This window comes from Serinus canaria, chromosome 26, assembly GCF_022539315.1.
Source record: "Serinus canaria isolate serCan28SL12 chromosome 26, serCan2020, whole genome shotgun sequence".
NCBI lineage: Eukaryota > Metazoa > Chordata > Aves > Passeriformes > Fringillidae > Serinus > Serinus canaria.
Window position 1 is genome coordinate 2,263,637 of NC_066339.1, and position 15,082 is coordinate 2,278,718.

The window sequence follows — 15,082 nt, forward strand, 5'->3', positions numbered from 1 at the left end:
ATTTGTGTCCTGGAGACCCTGTCCCTGCTCTGGCCCAGGGCGCCTCCAGCCTCTGTCCTTTCTCCAGTGGTGGCATTAAGGATGTTTCTACCTGGGTTTGCCACCAACGGAGCTCAAGGCTGGGTTCCCCCAGTGTCTGCAGAGGGAAGAACAGGGCCCCAAAATCCGACCTCACTGCAGACAGGACTGAGCTTCTCACTGAATTGTCCATTTCCCCTGTCCCTGGGGTTGCCTCAGCTCCCTTCTGCTGCACTTTCCTCCCAGTTTCATTGCAGTAGCTTTTTGGGGGAAGGGAGTAGGGCAGGTGTGCAAATGGAGCAGGGGAGCAGTGGGTGGGGCAGTTCCCTGGAAGGGATCTGTGGGGCCCCTGAACCTCAGCCGCTCCCTGTTCTGTCTGCCAGCGCTACGTGGATGGGGAGCTGGCCATGTGGAGAGCTGACTTCGTGTCCCGCACCACCATCACCATCTCTGCCTTCGCCGGCGAATACGACATCTGCCCCAAGGATGGCCCTGCTGCATTCCTGACCTTCCAGCTCTCTGACTGTATCTTACAGATCTCAAAAATGAACATTTGCCGATTACTGTACATTTTTCTGGTTCCCAAACGTCAGGTGAGCAGCTCCTCCAGGTAGCAGGGCCATGAGCCCCCAGCAGCCCAGCTGCCCTGACTGCCACCTCCCCTCACAGGTCATGGACCGCTTTTATATCCAGGGCTACCAGGACATGATCTCCTTCCTAAAACGCCTCAGTAAGTGACTGCAAGTGGGACAGGTAGGTTGGGGGCTTCCCTTACATCCTTGGTTTGCTGACACAAGGAAAGAGATGCTGCCCCAGAGTGACTGGGGCACACAAATGCCTGCATTCCTGGCACTGCCACAATTCCTTGAGGCATGGCCTCTCCTGAAGCTGCCTCTGGAGCCACACTCCCATTTTCTCTGCCACACTGCGCATGACAGAGCTTTTTCCCAGGGAACACAGGTCCCAGGACCTCTACACACAAGTGCAGGCTCAGGTGTCCTGTGTGGTGTTTGATAAGCCCAACATGCACAGAGCAGCAATGTTTGGTGATGCCTGAGCCCTGGGTTTATCTGTATCCCTGATTTCCACTCAGCCCAGGTCATGCCTCACACAGCTGCAGACCTGGCAGCTGAGCAACAAGCAGTGAGAGCTGGAATCTCTTCCCACCAGGGGATTTCCAGGTGAATTACTTTGAGGGCTTCACACTTTCCTTGGCTCATGAGGAAACCCTGCACCTGAAGCCACAGCTGAGGGGTCTTCACTCCAGAGCCACAGATCATGAGGATGACACCACAGAGAATCCAGGGGTCGGCCAGACAGCAGGTGAAGAGGAATAGGAAGCCCCACAACACCACCTTCTCCACCCCCAGGAAGGTAAAGAACAAGCACTTCCTTTACCCCATCAATTTTCATGTGATACTTGCCCAGGGCTGTCAGTGCCCAAAGAGGCTCTGGGGCAGGTGAGAACATCAGGAACAGGAGAAAGTTCCCTCTCCGGTCAGGGCTTACAAGTGAGGCCTCACACTGAGCCCTCACCCTCGATTTCGGTCAGCACTGAGGACTTCCTTGGTGGCTGGGTCAGAAGGGCTCTGTGGAGAAGGAGCTCTTTCCATGGAGAAGGCCCTGTATTCACTCCCCAGTGAGGTAAGAACAGGTTCTGCCCACACCTCCCTTCATTAGGGCTGTCTCAAGGGTTCAAGCTGCCTTTGCTGTGTCACCCAAATCCAAACTTCTCCTTAGGAGCTCTGGAGGCAGCCAAAGAAATACTTAATACAAAGAAAGCATATTAGAGCTGCAGGCAAACCTCTTGCTATATCATTTTCAAGCAACACAAGGCAAGTCTAAATTCAAAAATTGTTGTTTTCTGCAATCATATTCCATATAATGGCAGCTGCCAGTTTCTTGCATGGAAGACCAGTGAAACCTCAGCATTTCAGTTTGCAGTTTGTTGTTACTGAAAAATACAAAGGAGCATCTGATAAAATGCAATCTTTCTTTCAATTTTACTCTTTATTCTCTCTTTCCTTATAAGTCTTTCAACATTTCAGGATTTATCACTTTAAGTAAAATTACACAGCTTTTTCAACATGACAATTATTTAAAATGCAGCCGCATTAATTAAATGAAAGGGATGAAAGACACAATGAACTGTATCTAGAAGGTCTAGAAGAAATGAGAAATATAAAGGAGAAAGAATAGGACCATTATCATTCCAGATCTAAAAGGAAAAGTCTGGAAAACACAAAATGGAAGCAAGAAAGATACTTCCTTTGGAAACAAACCAACTCTCAACCCACTAAGAAATGCAGGACACAGTGTTAGGCTGTAGAAGTTGCTTCCCTGGATGCTTTTTTAAAGGCTCCATCAGTCTGAGCTATGAGCAGCTTGTGGAAGCAAAAAGTTGGGAATGAGGTTTCTTTGGAAGCTGGGAAGCTCTGGGCTAGCAGGAATCTCTGCCTCTGCTTTCCAGCTGGGCTGCAACGTTTTTGACCAGTCTCAGGAGAAAAATTCCTCCTGTGGGAGGAATCAAGACTCATTTGTAGGCCAGACAGCAATGAAGGGGTGAGTCCAGGCTCTCCATCTCCAGAGCAGAAGCACATCAGATGTTCCAGTTCTGGGAAGGAAAAGCCCTACTGTTCACGGCCAGGAAAAGGCTCCTGCACTGTTTCTCTCTGCCATGCCAGAACATCAGTGATGCTAGCACAGCGGCAGAGGCATAAACATCAGGAACAACTTGTACCTGATTTCTTGGACAACTGTCTGCAGCCTGCAATCCCACGAGGCTCAGGCTGACCTAGCAGGTTGTCCACAAGCACTTGCCACTTATCTGTGTGCCCAGCAGGACAATTGCACAAGGAATTGCACCCTCCTTAGTGCCCAGACTGGAAACAGAGGCTGGCATAAAGCACCTGCAGCCAACAGCCAGAGCCACAGGCAGGACTGGGCACGTGCTTGGCTTTGTTGGGCTCAGTTCCACACATCAGACTCAAGGACTCTTCCCTCTAGACCTGCAGTGGGATCCAGCTCCAGAGGGAGCTCTGCTGTCTTGGCTTGTCTCCAGACTCTCATCCCATCCACCTCAGGCTTCACGTTTCCACTGAGTTTGAAGCAGAATGAGACAAGCAACAGCACAGGGGTACAGGGGCAATATTTTGGGGATACCAAAACCAGCTGTCCTGTAGACAACAGGAGGAAGGGAAGCAGCTCTGACCAGGCACTTGAATCCACTTTGTCCCACAGGAACTGCCAGAGGTGTCTGTCAGAGTGACCAATGTGTTTTTTTTTCCCTTTAGGGCCAGGCTGAAGAGCATTTCTGAGCCCGCTGCTGCCTTTGGCCCCACTTTCTGAGGAAATGAGCAACTTGGAACCCAGCCTGAAGGCTGAGCCTGACCTGCCCCAAGGAGCACATGGACTGTGCCAGCAATGTCTCAGCACAGGCAGGGCCACAGCTCCCGCATGCTTCCCATCCTCCACCCCTGGAGGAGGCATTCCAGGCTGCTTCTATCCCCACTGGGTGCAGCTGAGCTTGCCACTTTGCTTCCCTGGCATGAAACAAGCTCCTGCACCAGGTGATTCCAGTCAATGCCAAACTTGGTCTCTAGCCACTGCCTCTGGCAAAGCCTCTCTTGCCATTAGCTCCAAGCTCATGTCTCCAAGAGGAGGCAGCACCAGCTCTGCTTGCTTGAAAAGATGAGGGATTAATAAACCAAAACCCAGCTGACTGGAATGTGGAATTGTTTCATTCTTATTTCTTCCTCATTCCTGCAGGTTTGCAGAGGAAGGATTCTGTGCTGAAGATCATTTTAGCATTTGGGGATTCCTTGCAGATTGATCTTCCTTAAAGTTCTCAAAGTTTTACTAATTGTTTATGATCAAGCACCACAAGGGGTAGGTGAGAAACACTGGGCAGTTCAAACTGTGCTCCAGTTCGTGGCTGAGGTTTGCAGATGCTTTTAATGGATTTGGAGGTCCAATTCCTAGATGAGAATTTTCTTTGGGGGTGTTTAATGCCCTTTACAATAGGGTAACTGCCTCAGGCTGACTGAAATGCTAATATCCTGCCTGGAGGTGGGGATGGTGCTTGCAGCAGCCTGGAGAAGGAGCTGTTGGATACCTGGGAGGGAGCAGAGGTGCAAAAGCAAATGATGGGCTCCTCCCTCCTGCCTGGGAAGGCCTGCGTGTCTGTGAGCCTTCCACTTTGCCCTGTGACAGGAACAGCTGCATTTGAGCAGCTCGCCTTTGGCTGCAGTGCTTGAGAGTGTAAATCCATCCAGGGTGGATGGAAGACACGAGCACACAGGATCCAGTGCAAGAAGTAGGATCCATCAAAATGGCCAATAAAATATTACAAGGGGACTGGAGCATCTCCCCTATGGAGACAGGCTGAGAATGGTGGGGCTGTTCAGCCAGGAGAAGAGAAGGTTGTGTGGAGACCTCACAGCCCCTTCCAAGACCTGAAGGGGCTACAGGGAAGCTGGAGAGGGACCCCTCATCAGGAACTGCAGGGACAGGACAAGGGTCAGTGGCTGCCTACTGCCAAAGGGCAGGGATAGATGGGGTACTGGGAAGGAATTCTTCCCTGGGAGGGTGGGCAGGCCCTGGCACAGGGTGCCCAGAACAGCTGTGGCTGCCCCTGGATCCCTGGAAGTGTCTAAGGCCAGGTTGGATGGGGTTTGGAGGAACCTGGGATAGTAAAGGTGTCCCTGCCATGGGAGGTGGTGGGACTGGATGAGCTTTGAGGTACCTTCCAAGCCAAACCATTCTGGGATTCTCTGATCTACTTTTCAAATGTCTTCCTTGCAGATCTGGTATAACCAGGGTCATCCTAAGGGTCCACATAGGGTAAGGAATGTCTTCTAGGCTGAAATTCAGTTGTGCCTGCCCAAACACCTTCTAGCTAAATGTGATCTGCTCAAACATCTCCTTATCCTCACCCTGTGGCAGTAAGTGGAAGGAGATGAGCTTTAAGGCCCCTACCAACCCAAACCAGGCTGGGTTCTCAAAATCCTCCTTGATTTGGGAGCACCAGCACACAGTGGGTGTTTGTGACAACAGGTCCAGCTTCATCATCTGCATCAGACATGGTCTGGGCAGAGAGAATGTAACATCATACAAAGACATCTTTAATGATAGCAATCAGCACAGATTAGCAAGCCTTTCCTGCTTTCTAAAGGCTCCCACGACGGATGCACGGGGCCGACGTTTGCCATGGCTGCCACATTGGCAAAGGGCAGGAGTGAGGGCAGGAAGAACGGCCGAGCCCTCAGAGCAACGGGAACGGGAACAGGCGAGCCCTCAGAGCCCTGGAAAGGGGAACGGCCAAGCCCTCAGAGCAACAGGGACAGGGAACGGGCGAGCCCTCACAGCCCAGAGAGCGGGAACGGCCGAGCCCTCACAGCCCAGAGAGCGGGAACGGCCGAGCCCTCAGAGCTCTGGGGACAGGAACGACCGAGCCCTCAGAGCCCGGAGAGTGGGAACGGCCGAGCCCTCAGAGCAACAGGGACAGGGAACGGGCGAGCCCTCAGAGCCCTGGAAATGGGAACGACCAAGCCCTCTGAGCAACGGGGACATGAACGGCCGAGCCCTCAGAGCAGTGGGAGAAACGGGCCCTAACCAGGGACACATAAATCCAGGAAATTGAGTTAATCCAGGGAATAGCAACTAATTCAGGGAATAGAGATTCCCTTGGAAGCACGAGGAGCAAGAGCAGTCTGATTAGGGCTTGAAGGAGGAACCTGATCTAGAGGAAAGTGTCCTTGCCCCTCGGCAGGGCTGGAATGAGATGAGCTTTAAGGTCCCTTCCTGCCCAAACCATTCCATGATTTGATGATTCCACAATGCTCTAGGAGCATTGTGCTCCTGCTGCTGACTCCCAGGCTGTGACTTGGGTATAAATCAACTAGGCTGAGCTTCTTCTGTTTTTCTTTAACCCAGAAGTCCAGCTGTGCCTGTATCCTGCAGGGCTCCTGCTTGGCTCTGGTGTGTTAATTATTTCAAGGCCAGGCTGGACAAGGCTTGGAGCAATCTGGGACAGTGAAGGTGTCCCTGCCATGGCAGGGGGGAACTGGATATGGTTTAAAGTTTCTTCCAGGCCATACCATTCTCTACTCCTGAAATGTCTTAGTGGTGTTACAGGGGGATCCTAAGAGTCTGGCAAGGCTAAGGAATCTCTTCTGGCCTGAAATGAAGCTGTGCCTGCCAGAACTTCTTCCAGCTGGAGGTGATCTGCTCCAACATTTCCTGGTGCTCTCTGCCCAGGGGTGCAGCTGAGCAGGAAGGTCTGTCCTGCAGAGCCCTGCCCTTGGCTGGCAGCACCAGGCACTGCTCCAGAGCAGGGTGAAGTCAAGGTGCTGAAGTCACCATTTCATCACCGTCAGGGCAGCTCAAGCAGCTGCCCTGGGCAGTGACATCATCCCCTCATGTCCCCAGATGAGGTGTTTGTCACGGGAACAGGGAAAAGGTTTCTCTCCCTAATGCTGAACCTAGGATAGGCTGGAGGTCCCTGTGCCACACTCCTGGTAGGAGGAAAGATAAGTGTGGTGGGGCACCTTCTAGGAGCTGCCAAAGCCACAGAAACACCAATTAGTGAGGCAAGGTCCACAGTGGATCATTCCCACTCTTTCCTTTCTTATTCAGATGAAAGATTGTCAGTGACATCAGCAGCAAAACTGTTTCTCATGTTGTCATCTCAGCTAAAATCTGTGTACTGGTAGGAGGACAAGGATTGGAATGTGCTGCCTGGGCCAGGATCAGCCCTTCCTGCTGAGGAGGGAGCCACTGGGATGTGAGGAAACATGGAGCAGCCAAGAGGGAACTGAGGAGCCCAGGTGAGTGCAAACAAAGCACCAGCATGGACAAGTTCAGCCCCCTGCCAGAGCCACTCCTTTATTCTGCTCCTCTTCCAGTGCACTAAACTGGGGAGGTGCCATGGAAACTCCTTAAATAATCACACACTGTACAGAGAGGGTGTTTGGCCTGATAAAACAACAGACTCAAAACACAGGGCAGCACCTAGGGACACACACAGCCTGTGTCCCATCCTGGGGCAGGGCACAGAGGGGCCAAGAAACACCTTCTGCATTTCCACAGCAGCATTTCCCAATCACTGTTTATACTGCCTGGGTCACTCCTCCTCAGATCACCTGCATTGCTTCTTTTGAAAGCACCTTTTGGAGCTCTGGCTACTTCACTCTGACACAAACTGCACCCAAGTACATTTCTTCTAACTCCTTGCTCCTTTTGAGACACACCAGGGACAGTCCAAGGCTTTGAAAGCCAGGGAGATGTGGCACTACCTGCTAGGAGGGAATAGGCAGGTGCACTCTTGGCTTCCCTCAGTGGGATTCCCATTGTCTGAACCTGAGAGATGCAGTAAGAGAAGCCGAGAAAAAAATGATCAAAACAATTCTTATCTCATTTGCTGCCCTGTGTTGCGCCACAGTAGAAAGTATGGAGATTGCTTTCCCAAACTGATGTTTTGTTTCCTTGGCCTATCAGGGCCAAGCACGTGTCCAAACTGTTGGTCAGCAGACAGTCACAAGATTCTGGGCAGAGGAGTTGTGTTCTTGTGCAGATTCAGTTTAGGTGTTATGCAATATTGAATATATAGTAAAATAAAGTAATTAATTATAAAGTAATTAAGAATAAAGTAATTAATTCTGATAAGACAGAGACTTCTCAACATTTTTCCAGCCTCTGACGGGGTTGCCTTGCTTTTACAATACCCTCTGCTTTCCCACGATAAACACTGTTTACTTCTTGGTGCTGCAAGATTGAGTAAGGAGGTCAAACAAAGGGATTTACAAACTATCTCAGTATTACAGAGGTGCAATAAAGAGTAAAACATGGCCTGTGTGGCGTGATCTATGGGTTTGGGTTGGGATTGGAATGTCAGAGCTCTCCAGCTGTATTTGGAAAGCAGTGCAATGATGTGTCACATTTCTAGTTCCTTCTCATGCTGCTGACTGAGGGCAGGAGGCTTGGACCCAAGGCTTGAAGCACTGGCAATGCTGGTACTCAAGCCATGCAAGTGGGCATAAAGGTTTTCCACAAGCTCAGGAACTTTGTCTGCCTCACCCAAGCATTCCCAAATGCCACTTCCCTCCTGCACTACAAGCTGCTTCTGAAGTTGCAGTCAATTCTTAGGGGATCCTTGCACTAAGGAGTAGGTATGAAATTATTTCCAGTGCATTTGTCCTCTAGATTAAGCATGGAATATATTTCTTCGTCTTGTCTCAAGTCTCCAGTTTTATTTTGTGGAAACAAAAGGGGGAGATGTGGGAACTCAGCACATCACTCCTGATGTCCAGAGCTACCGAGAGAACCCTTGGGGGGCTCGGGGTCCTTGGAATGTTGCCAAAAGCACTTGGTGGCTTGATTTTGATCCATCTAGGGATGTGCCACCGATGTATGAGGAGATGGAACCTGTGGGAATCACTCGGGTGTGAATGGTGAAGAGAAAACATAGTATAGGGTAAATTACAGATTTTGGGGTTTTGGTACAGGGGGGTTGTGGAGACAAGATGGAGGAATCAAGGCTCAGCAGCAGGACCCTGCAGGTGTGTGCAAGGAGCTCAGTGCCTTGGCTCCTGGGTGGTGGCAGACACTGCTCCCACATGGAACTGGGGCTGGATTAACCCTGGGCTGATGCTCTGGGCTGAGTGGAGCCTACAGCCCTGCCAGCCCCAGCAAGTCCAGCACAGCTGCTCTGTCATCCTCAGGGCTGTTCTGCAGCCCCCTCACAGAGATCAGGGCTGCATCCAAATCCCTCCAGCACTGCCCTGGCACACAGCACGAGGGACAGAAGCATCTCCTGGTGGCTTTGGAAGCATTTTGCCTGAAGATGGTGGGTAGATTTCCCTGTATATCAGATGAGGGGTGTCCAAGTTGTTACTGGCTGTGCTGGCCACTTGCCTCTGCCTTGCCCAGCTCTCAGCCATGCTTTCCCCACTCACAGCTTCCCAATGGCTCACCCAGCTGCAAAGCTAAGAAGGCTTTGCATTTCTACATGGATAACCAATAAATCCCTGCATTTGTCAGACTTTTCCCCCCTTCTTTCCTTCTTTACTGACTGGTTGCTCTACTGAAAACACAGCCCACGTAGGAGGCAGGCAAAAGCAGGAGTTGTTACCTGGACTCTGTATTTTTACCCTTTTGCAAGCAAACTCAGGCCCTGAAATTGTGAAAGAAGGAAAACAGCTTCGGTTGTGATTTCTCTGGTATCCCAATCACCTTCTCCAAATTCTCTTGTGATTTCTTTAGTAATCCAGCCCCCTTCTCCAATCCCTGTGATGGGTTTGGCAACCTGTGGCAAATGGGGCAAGAGAGTTTTGAGCAGCAGCTGCAAGACTCTTTTGTACCAGGGAATATTTGCAGGTTTCTACTGCCCAAGAGGCTGGGATTTTGTGCTGGAACTCCAGGGTGTCACTGAAGCAGTTCAGCACTTTGGGAAGCAGCTTTTCCCTCCCAAAGACTCCGTCCTGGGGCCCACCGCACCCCTGGGCTGCTCTCCCAACACATCAGTGTCACATGTGGCTGTCCCCATCGCCTGGGGCTGCCAGTGCTCACCTCAGGCACCTGCATTGCAGTAATCTTATTTTAATGAGCATTAGGACATCACATCATCCACTTCTGCCCACTGCTGCTGTTCCACTGGACCTTTGGCTCAGAGATTTATGCCCAAACAGAGGCATATAAGTCTGTGAGAGTGAGCTTGGAAAGAGAACCACAGCTGAGGTTTGGGTGGCTCTGGAAAAACCACTGAAGCTGCTGGGCAGCTGTTTTCTTGTTGTTGGGGTGCTTGGAGTTAGCAGAGATGCTGAAAATGAGTGGAAAGGAGGGAAGACCTTACTCCATACTGTTTAGAGGCGGTAGTTTCCTAGTTTTATACCAAGCTGGAGTGTTATCTGCTTTGCGGGACCTGTCTCCTGACATAATGAAATTTGCATACAGGATCTATGGAGCATCTTCAGGATCTATTGTAGCTACAGCTGGATTGTGTGGATGTGATGTGGGTAAGGTCTACAGATATCTGTTTATTTTGTGTCTAAAGAGATGGAATATCTGGGAATATCTGGGAATACCTGGAAATATCTGGAGTTGTAAAAGATTTTTTTTTCATTTTCAATGGTAATTCCTCAGATTTTTACTTTATTAGCTTCTTGAAGTTTGTAAAACATGGGTAAAGTAAGCAGCACAGAGAAAACAGAGTAGATATGGTCATTACTGGAATTGTCAAGCATATCTAATAAAAGAAATAGAGGTGATCTACCTGATAAGGCATTTAGGATTGTTTGTGGATTCCCAAAACAATGAGGGGGAAGAAAACATTATAGAAAGGTATCCTGTCCATTTTCTCCCATTTGTCCAACACCTTTTAAAATGCCTTGTGCAGAAAATGGGCAGAAATAGGAAAAAAAACCAAAATACTTCTGCCTCCTGCTATATTGAAACTGTTGGATCCACACATTGGAGCTTCAGCCCTAATGAAACACAATGCCTCTAAATGAGCATTTAGCAGCCAGGTAAAATACCCCTTTCCCCGTGGAAAGGTTTGGCTCATAAAGTGTGAAAGGGGAAGTGTAGCTCATAAAGTGTGAAAATAACAATATAAGGGATGTAGAATGATTTGCTTTGCTGTGCTTCAGATGAGATGAAGGAGCATATCCTCAGTCATTTGAAAACCTCCTTCTGGAGGCTGTTTACTGGAGGACCAGCACTTAGACTCTTACGAGAGACTTTAGACAAATTCCTGCCTCCGAATGCCCACGAGCTGGTGTCTGGAAAGCTGCACATTATCCTCACCCGCCTGCACGACTGGAGAAGCGTGACAGTGTCCGAGTTTGCCTCAAAGGAGGAGCTGATTCAGGTGGGAGCAGCCACAGCCACCCCGTGAGGGAAGAGCTTGGTGACATTGGCTGCCTGGCAGCAGCACAAAATCACAGAATGGTTTGGGTTGGATGGGACCTTAAAGCTCATCCAGTTCCACCCTGTCATGGCCAGGGACACCTTCCACTGTCCCAGGTTGGTCTCAAGCCCCGTCCAACCTGGCCTTGGATGCTGCCAGAGATGGGGCAGCCACAGCTTTTCTGGGCAACCCGTGCATGGCCTCAGCACCCTCATGGTAAAAAATATCATTCAAATAGCTAAATCTCCACCCTTGTAGTTAGAAATCATCACCCCTAGTCTTATCCTAAAAGACTGTCCTCGTTTACGGCAAATTTTGGAGAAAAACTCCAAAGGGTTTTTCCTCCAGAAAGCAAACCAACAGGGCGCCTCCCGCAAACCACTTAGGGAAGGATTCCTCAGAGAGAAGTGGAAAGAACCTGTTTATTTAACAGGCACAGAACCCCCCAGCACACAAAATGAACAATACCAGATGACAATACTCATTCACTGTTCTGAAAAAGATGACAAATTCAGAAAGTCTCTCTTGGAAGTGGTTGCTCTGTTATCAGTCTCTCTGGCACTGGGGGTAGCTGCTGCAGCCACAAGGTGCAAAATCTGTGTTTCCCAGGTCCCAGTCCGGAGCAGGTTCGAGTGTTTCCAAAAAAGGGAAAGGAAAAATAGTCAGGGGAAAATTCGGTCTGCTTAGCTAAACTAACTAATGAGCAGAAGCAAAAATCAAAAAGCAAGAGCAAAGCAGGAGCAAAGCAGAAGCAAGAGCAAAGCAAAAAGCAAAGAAAAAGCAAAAGCCACACTAAGTACTGCCCCGTCTGTGTGTGCCGCCAGCTGTAGGGGAGTAAGCTGATAACAAACAAAAAAAAACCACCTTCGCTCTCCACAGCCAATCTTCAAGGCACAGAACATAATATCCAGCATAAACAGAACAAACAAATGGGGATACATGCCTCATTATGTGACCCTAGGACACAGGCTCTGGCACATTCTAGTCCATGCCATGACTTCTGTTCTTGCCACCCTCTGAATTCAGACAAGCTGACATAATTTTTTCAAATCAGACATTTTGATTGCTCTCTGAATTCTCCTGAACATGCAGACAGCAATTTGAGGCATTTTACAGGTTCCTTTCCTACTTCTCTGCACTGGCTGTGGGTATCAGACAAGGTCTGGTGCCCATTAGTCTGTGGTGCCCAATAGCCCGGATGGGAGCCCTGTTTTGGCACACACAGATGGGCCACCCCTCCCAAAGGGAAAGGTTTCTGTGGCTCTTTGCTCACCTCTGTCCTTCCCATCTCACCCACAGGCTGTGACGTGCAGCTGCTTCCTCCCGCTGTATTTTGGGTTTTTCCCTCCAACGTTCCGTGGGGTGGTGAGTAGATTTGTGTCCTGGAGACCCTGTCCCTGCTCTGGCCCAGGGCCCCTCCAGCCTCTGTCCTTTCTCCAGTGGTGGCATTAAGGATGTTTCTACCTGGGTTTGCCACCAACGGAGCTCAAGGCTGGGTTCCCCCAGTGTCTGCAGAGGGAAGAACAGGGCCCCAAAATCCGACCTCACTGCAGACAGGACTGAGCTTCTCACTGAATTGTCCATTTCTCCTGTCCCTGGGGTTGCCTCAGCTCCCTTCTGCTGCACTTTCCTCCCAGTTTCATTGCAGTAGCTTTTTGGGGGGAGTAGGGCAGGTGTGCAATTGGAGCAGGGGAGCAGTGGGTGGGGCAGTTCCCTGGAAGGGATCTGTGGGGCCCCTGAACCTCAGCCGCTCCCTGTTCTGTCTGCCAGCGCTACGTGGATGGGGAGCTGGCCATGTGGAGAGCTGACTTCGTGTCCCGCACCACCATCACCATCTCTGCCTTCGCCGGCGAATACGACATCTGCCCCAAGGATGGCCCTGCTGCATTCCTGACCTTCCAGCTCTCTGACTGTATCTTCCAGATCTCAAAAATGAACATTTGCCGCTTATTATACGTTTTCCAGGTTCCCTCACGTCAGGTGAGCAGCTCCTCCAGGCAGCAGGGCCATGAGCCCCCAGCAGCCCAGCTGCCCTGACTGCCACCTCCCCTCACAGGTCATGGACCGCTTTTATATCCAGGGCTACCAGGACATGATCTCCTTCCTAAAACGCCTCAGTAAGTGACTGCAAGTGGGACAGGTAGGTTGGGGGCTTCCCTTACATCCTTGGTTTGCTGACACAAGGAAAGAGATGCTGCCCCAGAGTGACTGGGGCACACAAATGCCTGCATTCCTGGCACTGCCACAATTCCTTGAGGCATGGCCTCTCCTGAAGCTGCCTCTGGAGCCACACTCCCGTTTTCTCTGCCACACTGCGCATGACAGAGCTTTTTCCCAGGGAACACAGGTCCCAGGATCTCTACACACAAGTGCAGGCTCAGGTGCCCTGTGTGGTGTTTGATAAGCCCAACATGCACAGAGCAGCAATGTTTGGTGATGCCTGAGCCCTGGGTTTATCTGTATCCCTGATTTCCACTCAGCCCAGGTCATGCCTCACACAGCTGCAGACCTGGCAGCTGAGCAACAAGCAGTGAGAACTGGAATCTCTTCCCACCAGGGGATTTCCAGGTGAATTACTTTGAGGGCTTCACACTTTCCTTGGCTCATGAGGAAACCCTGCACCTGAAGCCACAGCTGAGGGGTCTTCACTCCAGAGCCACAGATCATGAGGATGACACCACAGAGAATCCAGGGGTCGGCCAGGCAGCAGGTGAAGAGGAATAGGAAGCCCCACAACACCACCTTCTCCACCCCCAGGAAGGTAAAGAACAAGCACTTCCTTTACCCCATCAATTTTCATGTGATACTTGCCCAGGGCTGTCAGTGCCCAAAGAGGCTCTGGGGCAGGTGAGAACATCAGGAACAGGAGAAAGTTCCCTCTCCGGTCAGGGCTTACAAGTGAGGCCTCACACTGAGCCCTCACCCTCGATTTCGGTCAGCACTGAGGACTTCCTTGGTGGCTGGGTCAGAAGGGCTCTGTGGAGAAGGAGCTCTTTCCATGGAGAAGGCCCTGTATTCACTCCCCAGTGAGGTAAGAACAGGTTCTGCCCACACCTCCCTTCATTAGGGCTGTCTCAAGGGTTCAAGCTGCCTTTGCTGTGCCACCCAAATCCAAACTTCTCCTTAGGAGCTCTGGAGGCAGCCAAAGAAATACTTTTTCTTTTCTCTATTCAAGCCTCTCACCCAATCACAGCTTCTCAGCATCCACATGCTCCAGCACGAGTGCCCTTTTCTCACGGGATGTGAGTGAATGCTGCATCAGCTCCATGCACTTCATGAATTATAAGGAAACAGTTTGTTGTATTATAGCCCTCACTACACCTTGCAGAAGAATCTCTGTTCCAATGCTTGGAGCACTTTCTCCTCCTCTTTCCTCTTTTGCACTGACGTTAGTGTGGCCATTTTGTTCTCCTTATGTGTCTTCACCTTTTTCCTTTCTCTGACTTGGGAGAGAATTGGTGTCTGTAGGTTCATTTGTTTTCAAGTTCTATCAACTGGAAAACTTCATAGAGATCTGGAGCACTGAAAGGCTACTCCTGTCTGGGCTCCGCTTTAGGAATTACTCGCCTTGCCTTTCACTGCTAGTCACGTGCTCCACAGTGGCGCTGCGCAAGCCACACTGGTCATCGGCTCTGTTTAACATCTCTCCTCATGTGGGGCAGCGAAAAGGAAAAGTTGCTGCTGCCCTTTCTGCCCTTCTTTCAGCAGCATGGCTGGCTAAAAGCGGCTAAGCCAGTAAAGTTCATTGTGAGCCATGCCGAGATGGCAGCAGCCACGTCACACCGCCCTGGCTGTGTGGTCCCTCCTGGACTGGGATGGCGGCAGCTGCTCCTGGCCCTGGCCACTCCCGGCCTCGGCCTCAGAGCCACTCATGGTGCTGGGATTGCCCCCCGTGGCACGGCCCAGCAGCCCCTCCAGGAAAGGGCCCAGCAGCCCCCCTTGGGAAGGGGACCGGTGGCTCCCCCACCATCTCTCCAAGGAAAGGGAAAGAGGAATTGCATGCCTTTTTCCCTTCTTAAATATGTCATCACAGAGGCATTGCTAACTTCTCTAAATGGGCCACCCCATATGTCAATTGTCAGAGCCTTTAGGGATTGCCTCAGCTGGACATGGCACAAGCCTGGAGGAGCTTCCCCCTCAGAAGCAGCTTCTGTGCCT

At 50.7% G+C, this 15,082-nt stretch overlaps 2 protein-coding genes across 2 annotated transcripts in view; both read left to right on the plus strand.

Moving 5' to 3' along the window:
• Window positions 1–15,082, plus strand: part of LOC127060814 (omega-hydroxyceramide transacylase-like) — a 17,078-nt gene continuing 1,996 nt past the window's right edge. Inside the window, exons 1-3 of the mRNA XM_050985323.1 lie at window positions 1–611; window positions 688–748; window positions 1,189–1,392. Coding sequence (XP_050841280.1) covers window positions 426–611; window positions 688–748; window positions 1,189–1,355 — 414 coding nt within the window. The 5' untranslated portion in view covers window positions 1–425 and the 3' untranslated portion in view covers window positions 1,356–1,392. The remainder of the gene's footprint in view (window positions 612–687; window positions 749–1,188; window positions 1,393–15,082) is intronic.
• Window positions 10,670–15,082, plus strand: part of LOC108963115 (uncharacterized) — an 18,546-nt gene continuing 14,133 nt past the window's right edge. The window contains exons 1-6 of the mRNA XM_050984950.1: window positions 10,670–10,885; window positions 12,224–12,289; window positions 12,695–12,904; window positions 12,981–13,041; window positions 13,482–13,637; window positions 13,682–13,685. Coding sequence (XP_050840907.1) covers window positions 10,670–10,885; window positions 12,224–12,289; window positions 12,695–12,904; window positions 12,981–13,041; window positions 13,482–13,637; window positions 13,682–13,685 — 713 coding nt within the window. The remainder of the gene's footprint in view (window positions 10,886–12,223; window positions 12,290–12,694; window positions 12,905–12,980; window positions 13,042–13,481; window positions 13,638–13,681; window positions 13,686–15,082) is intronic.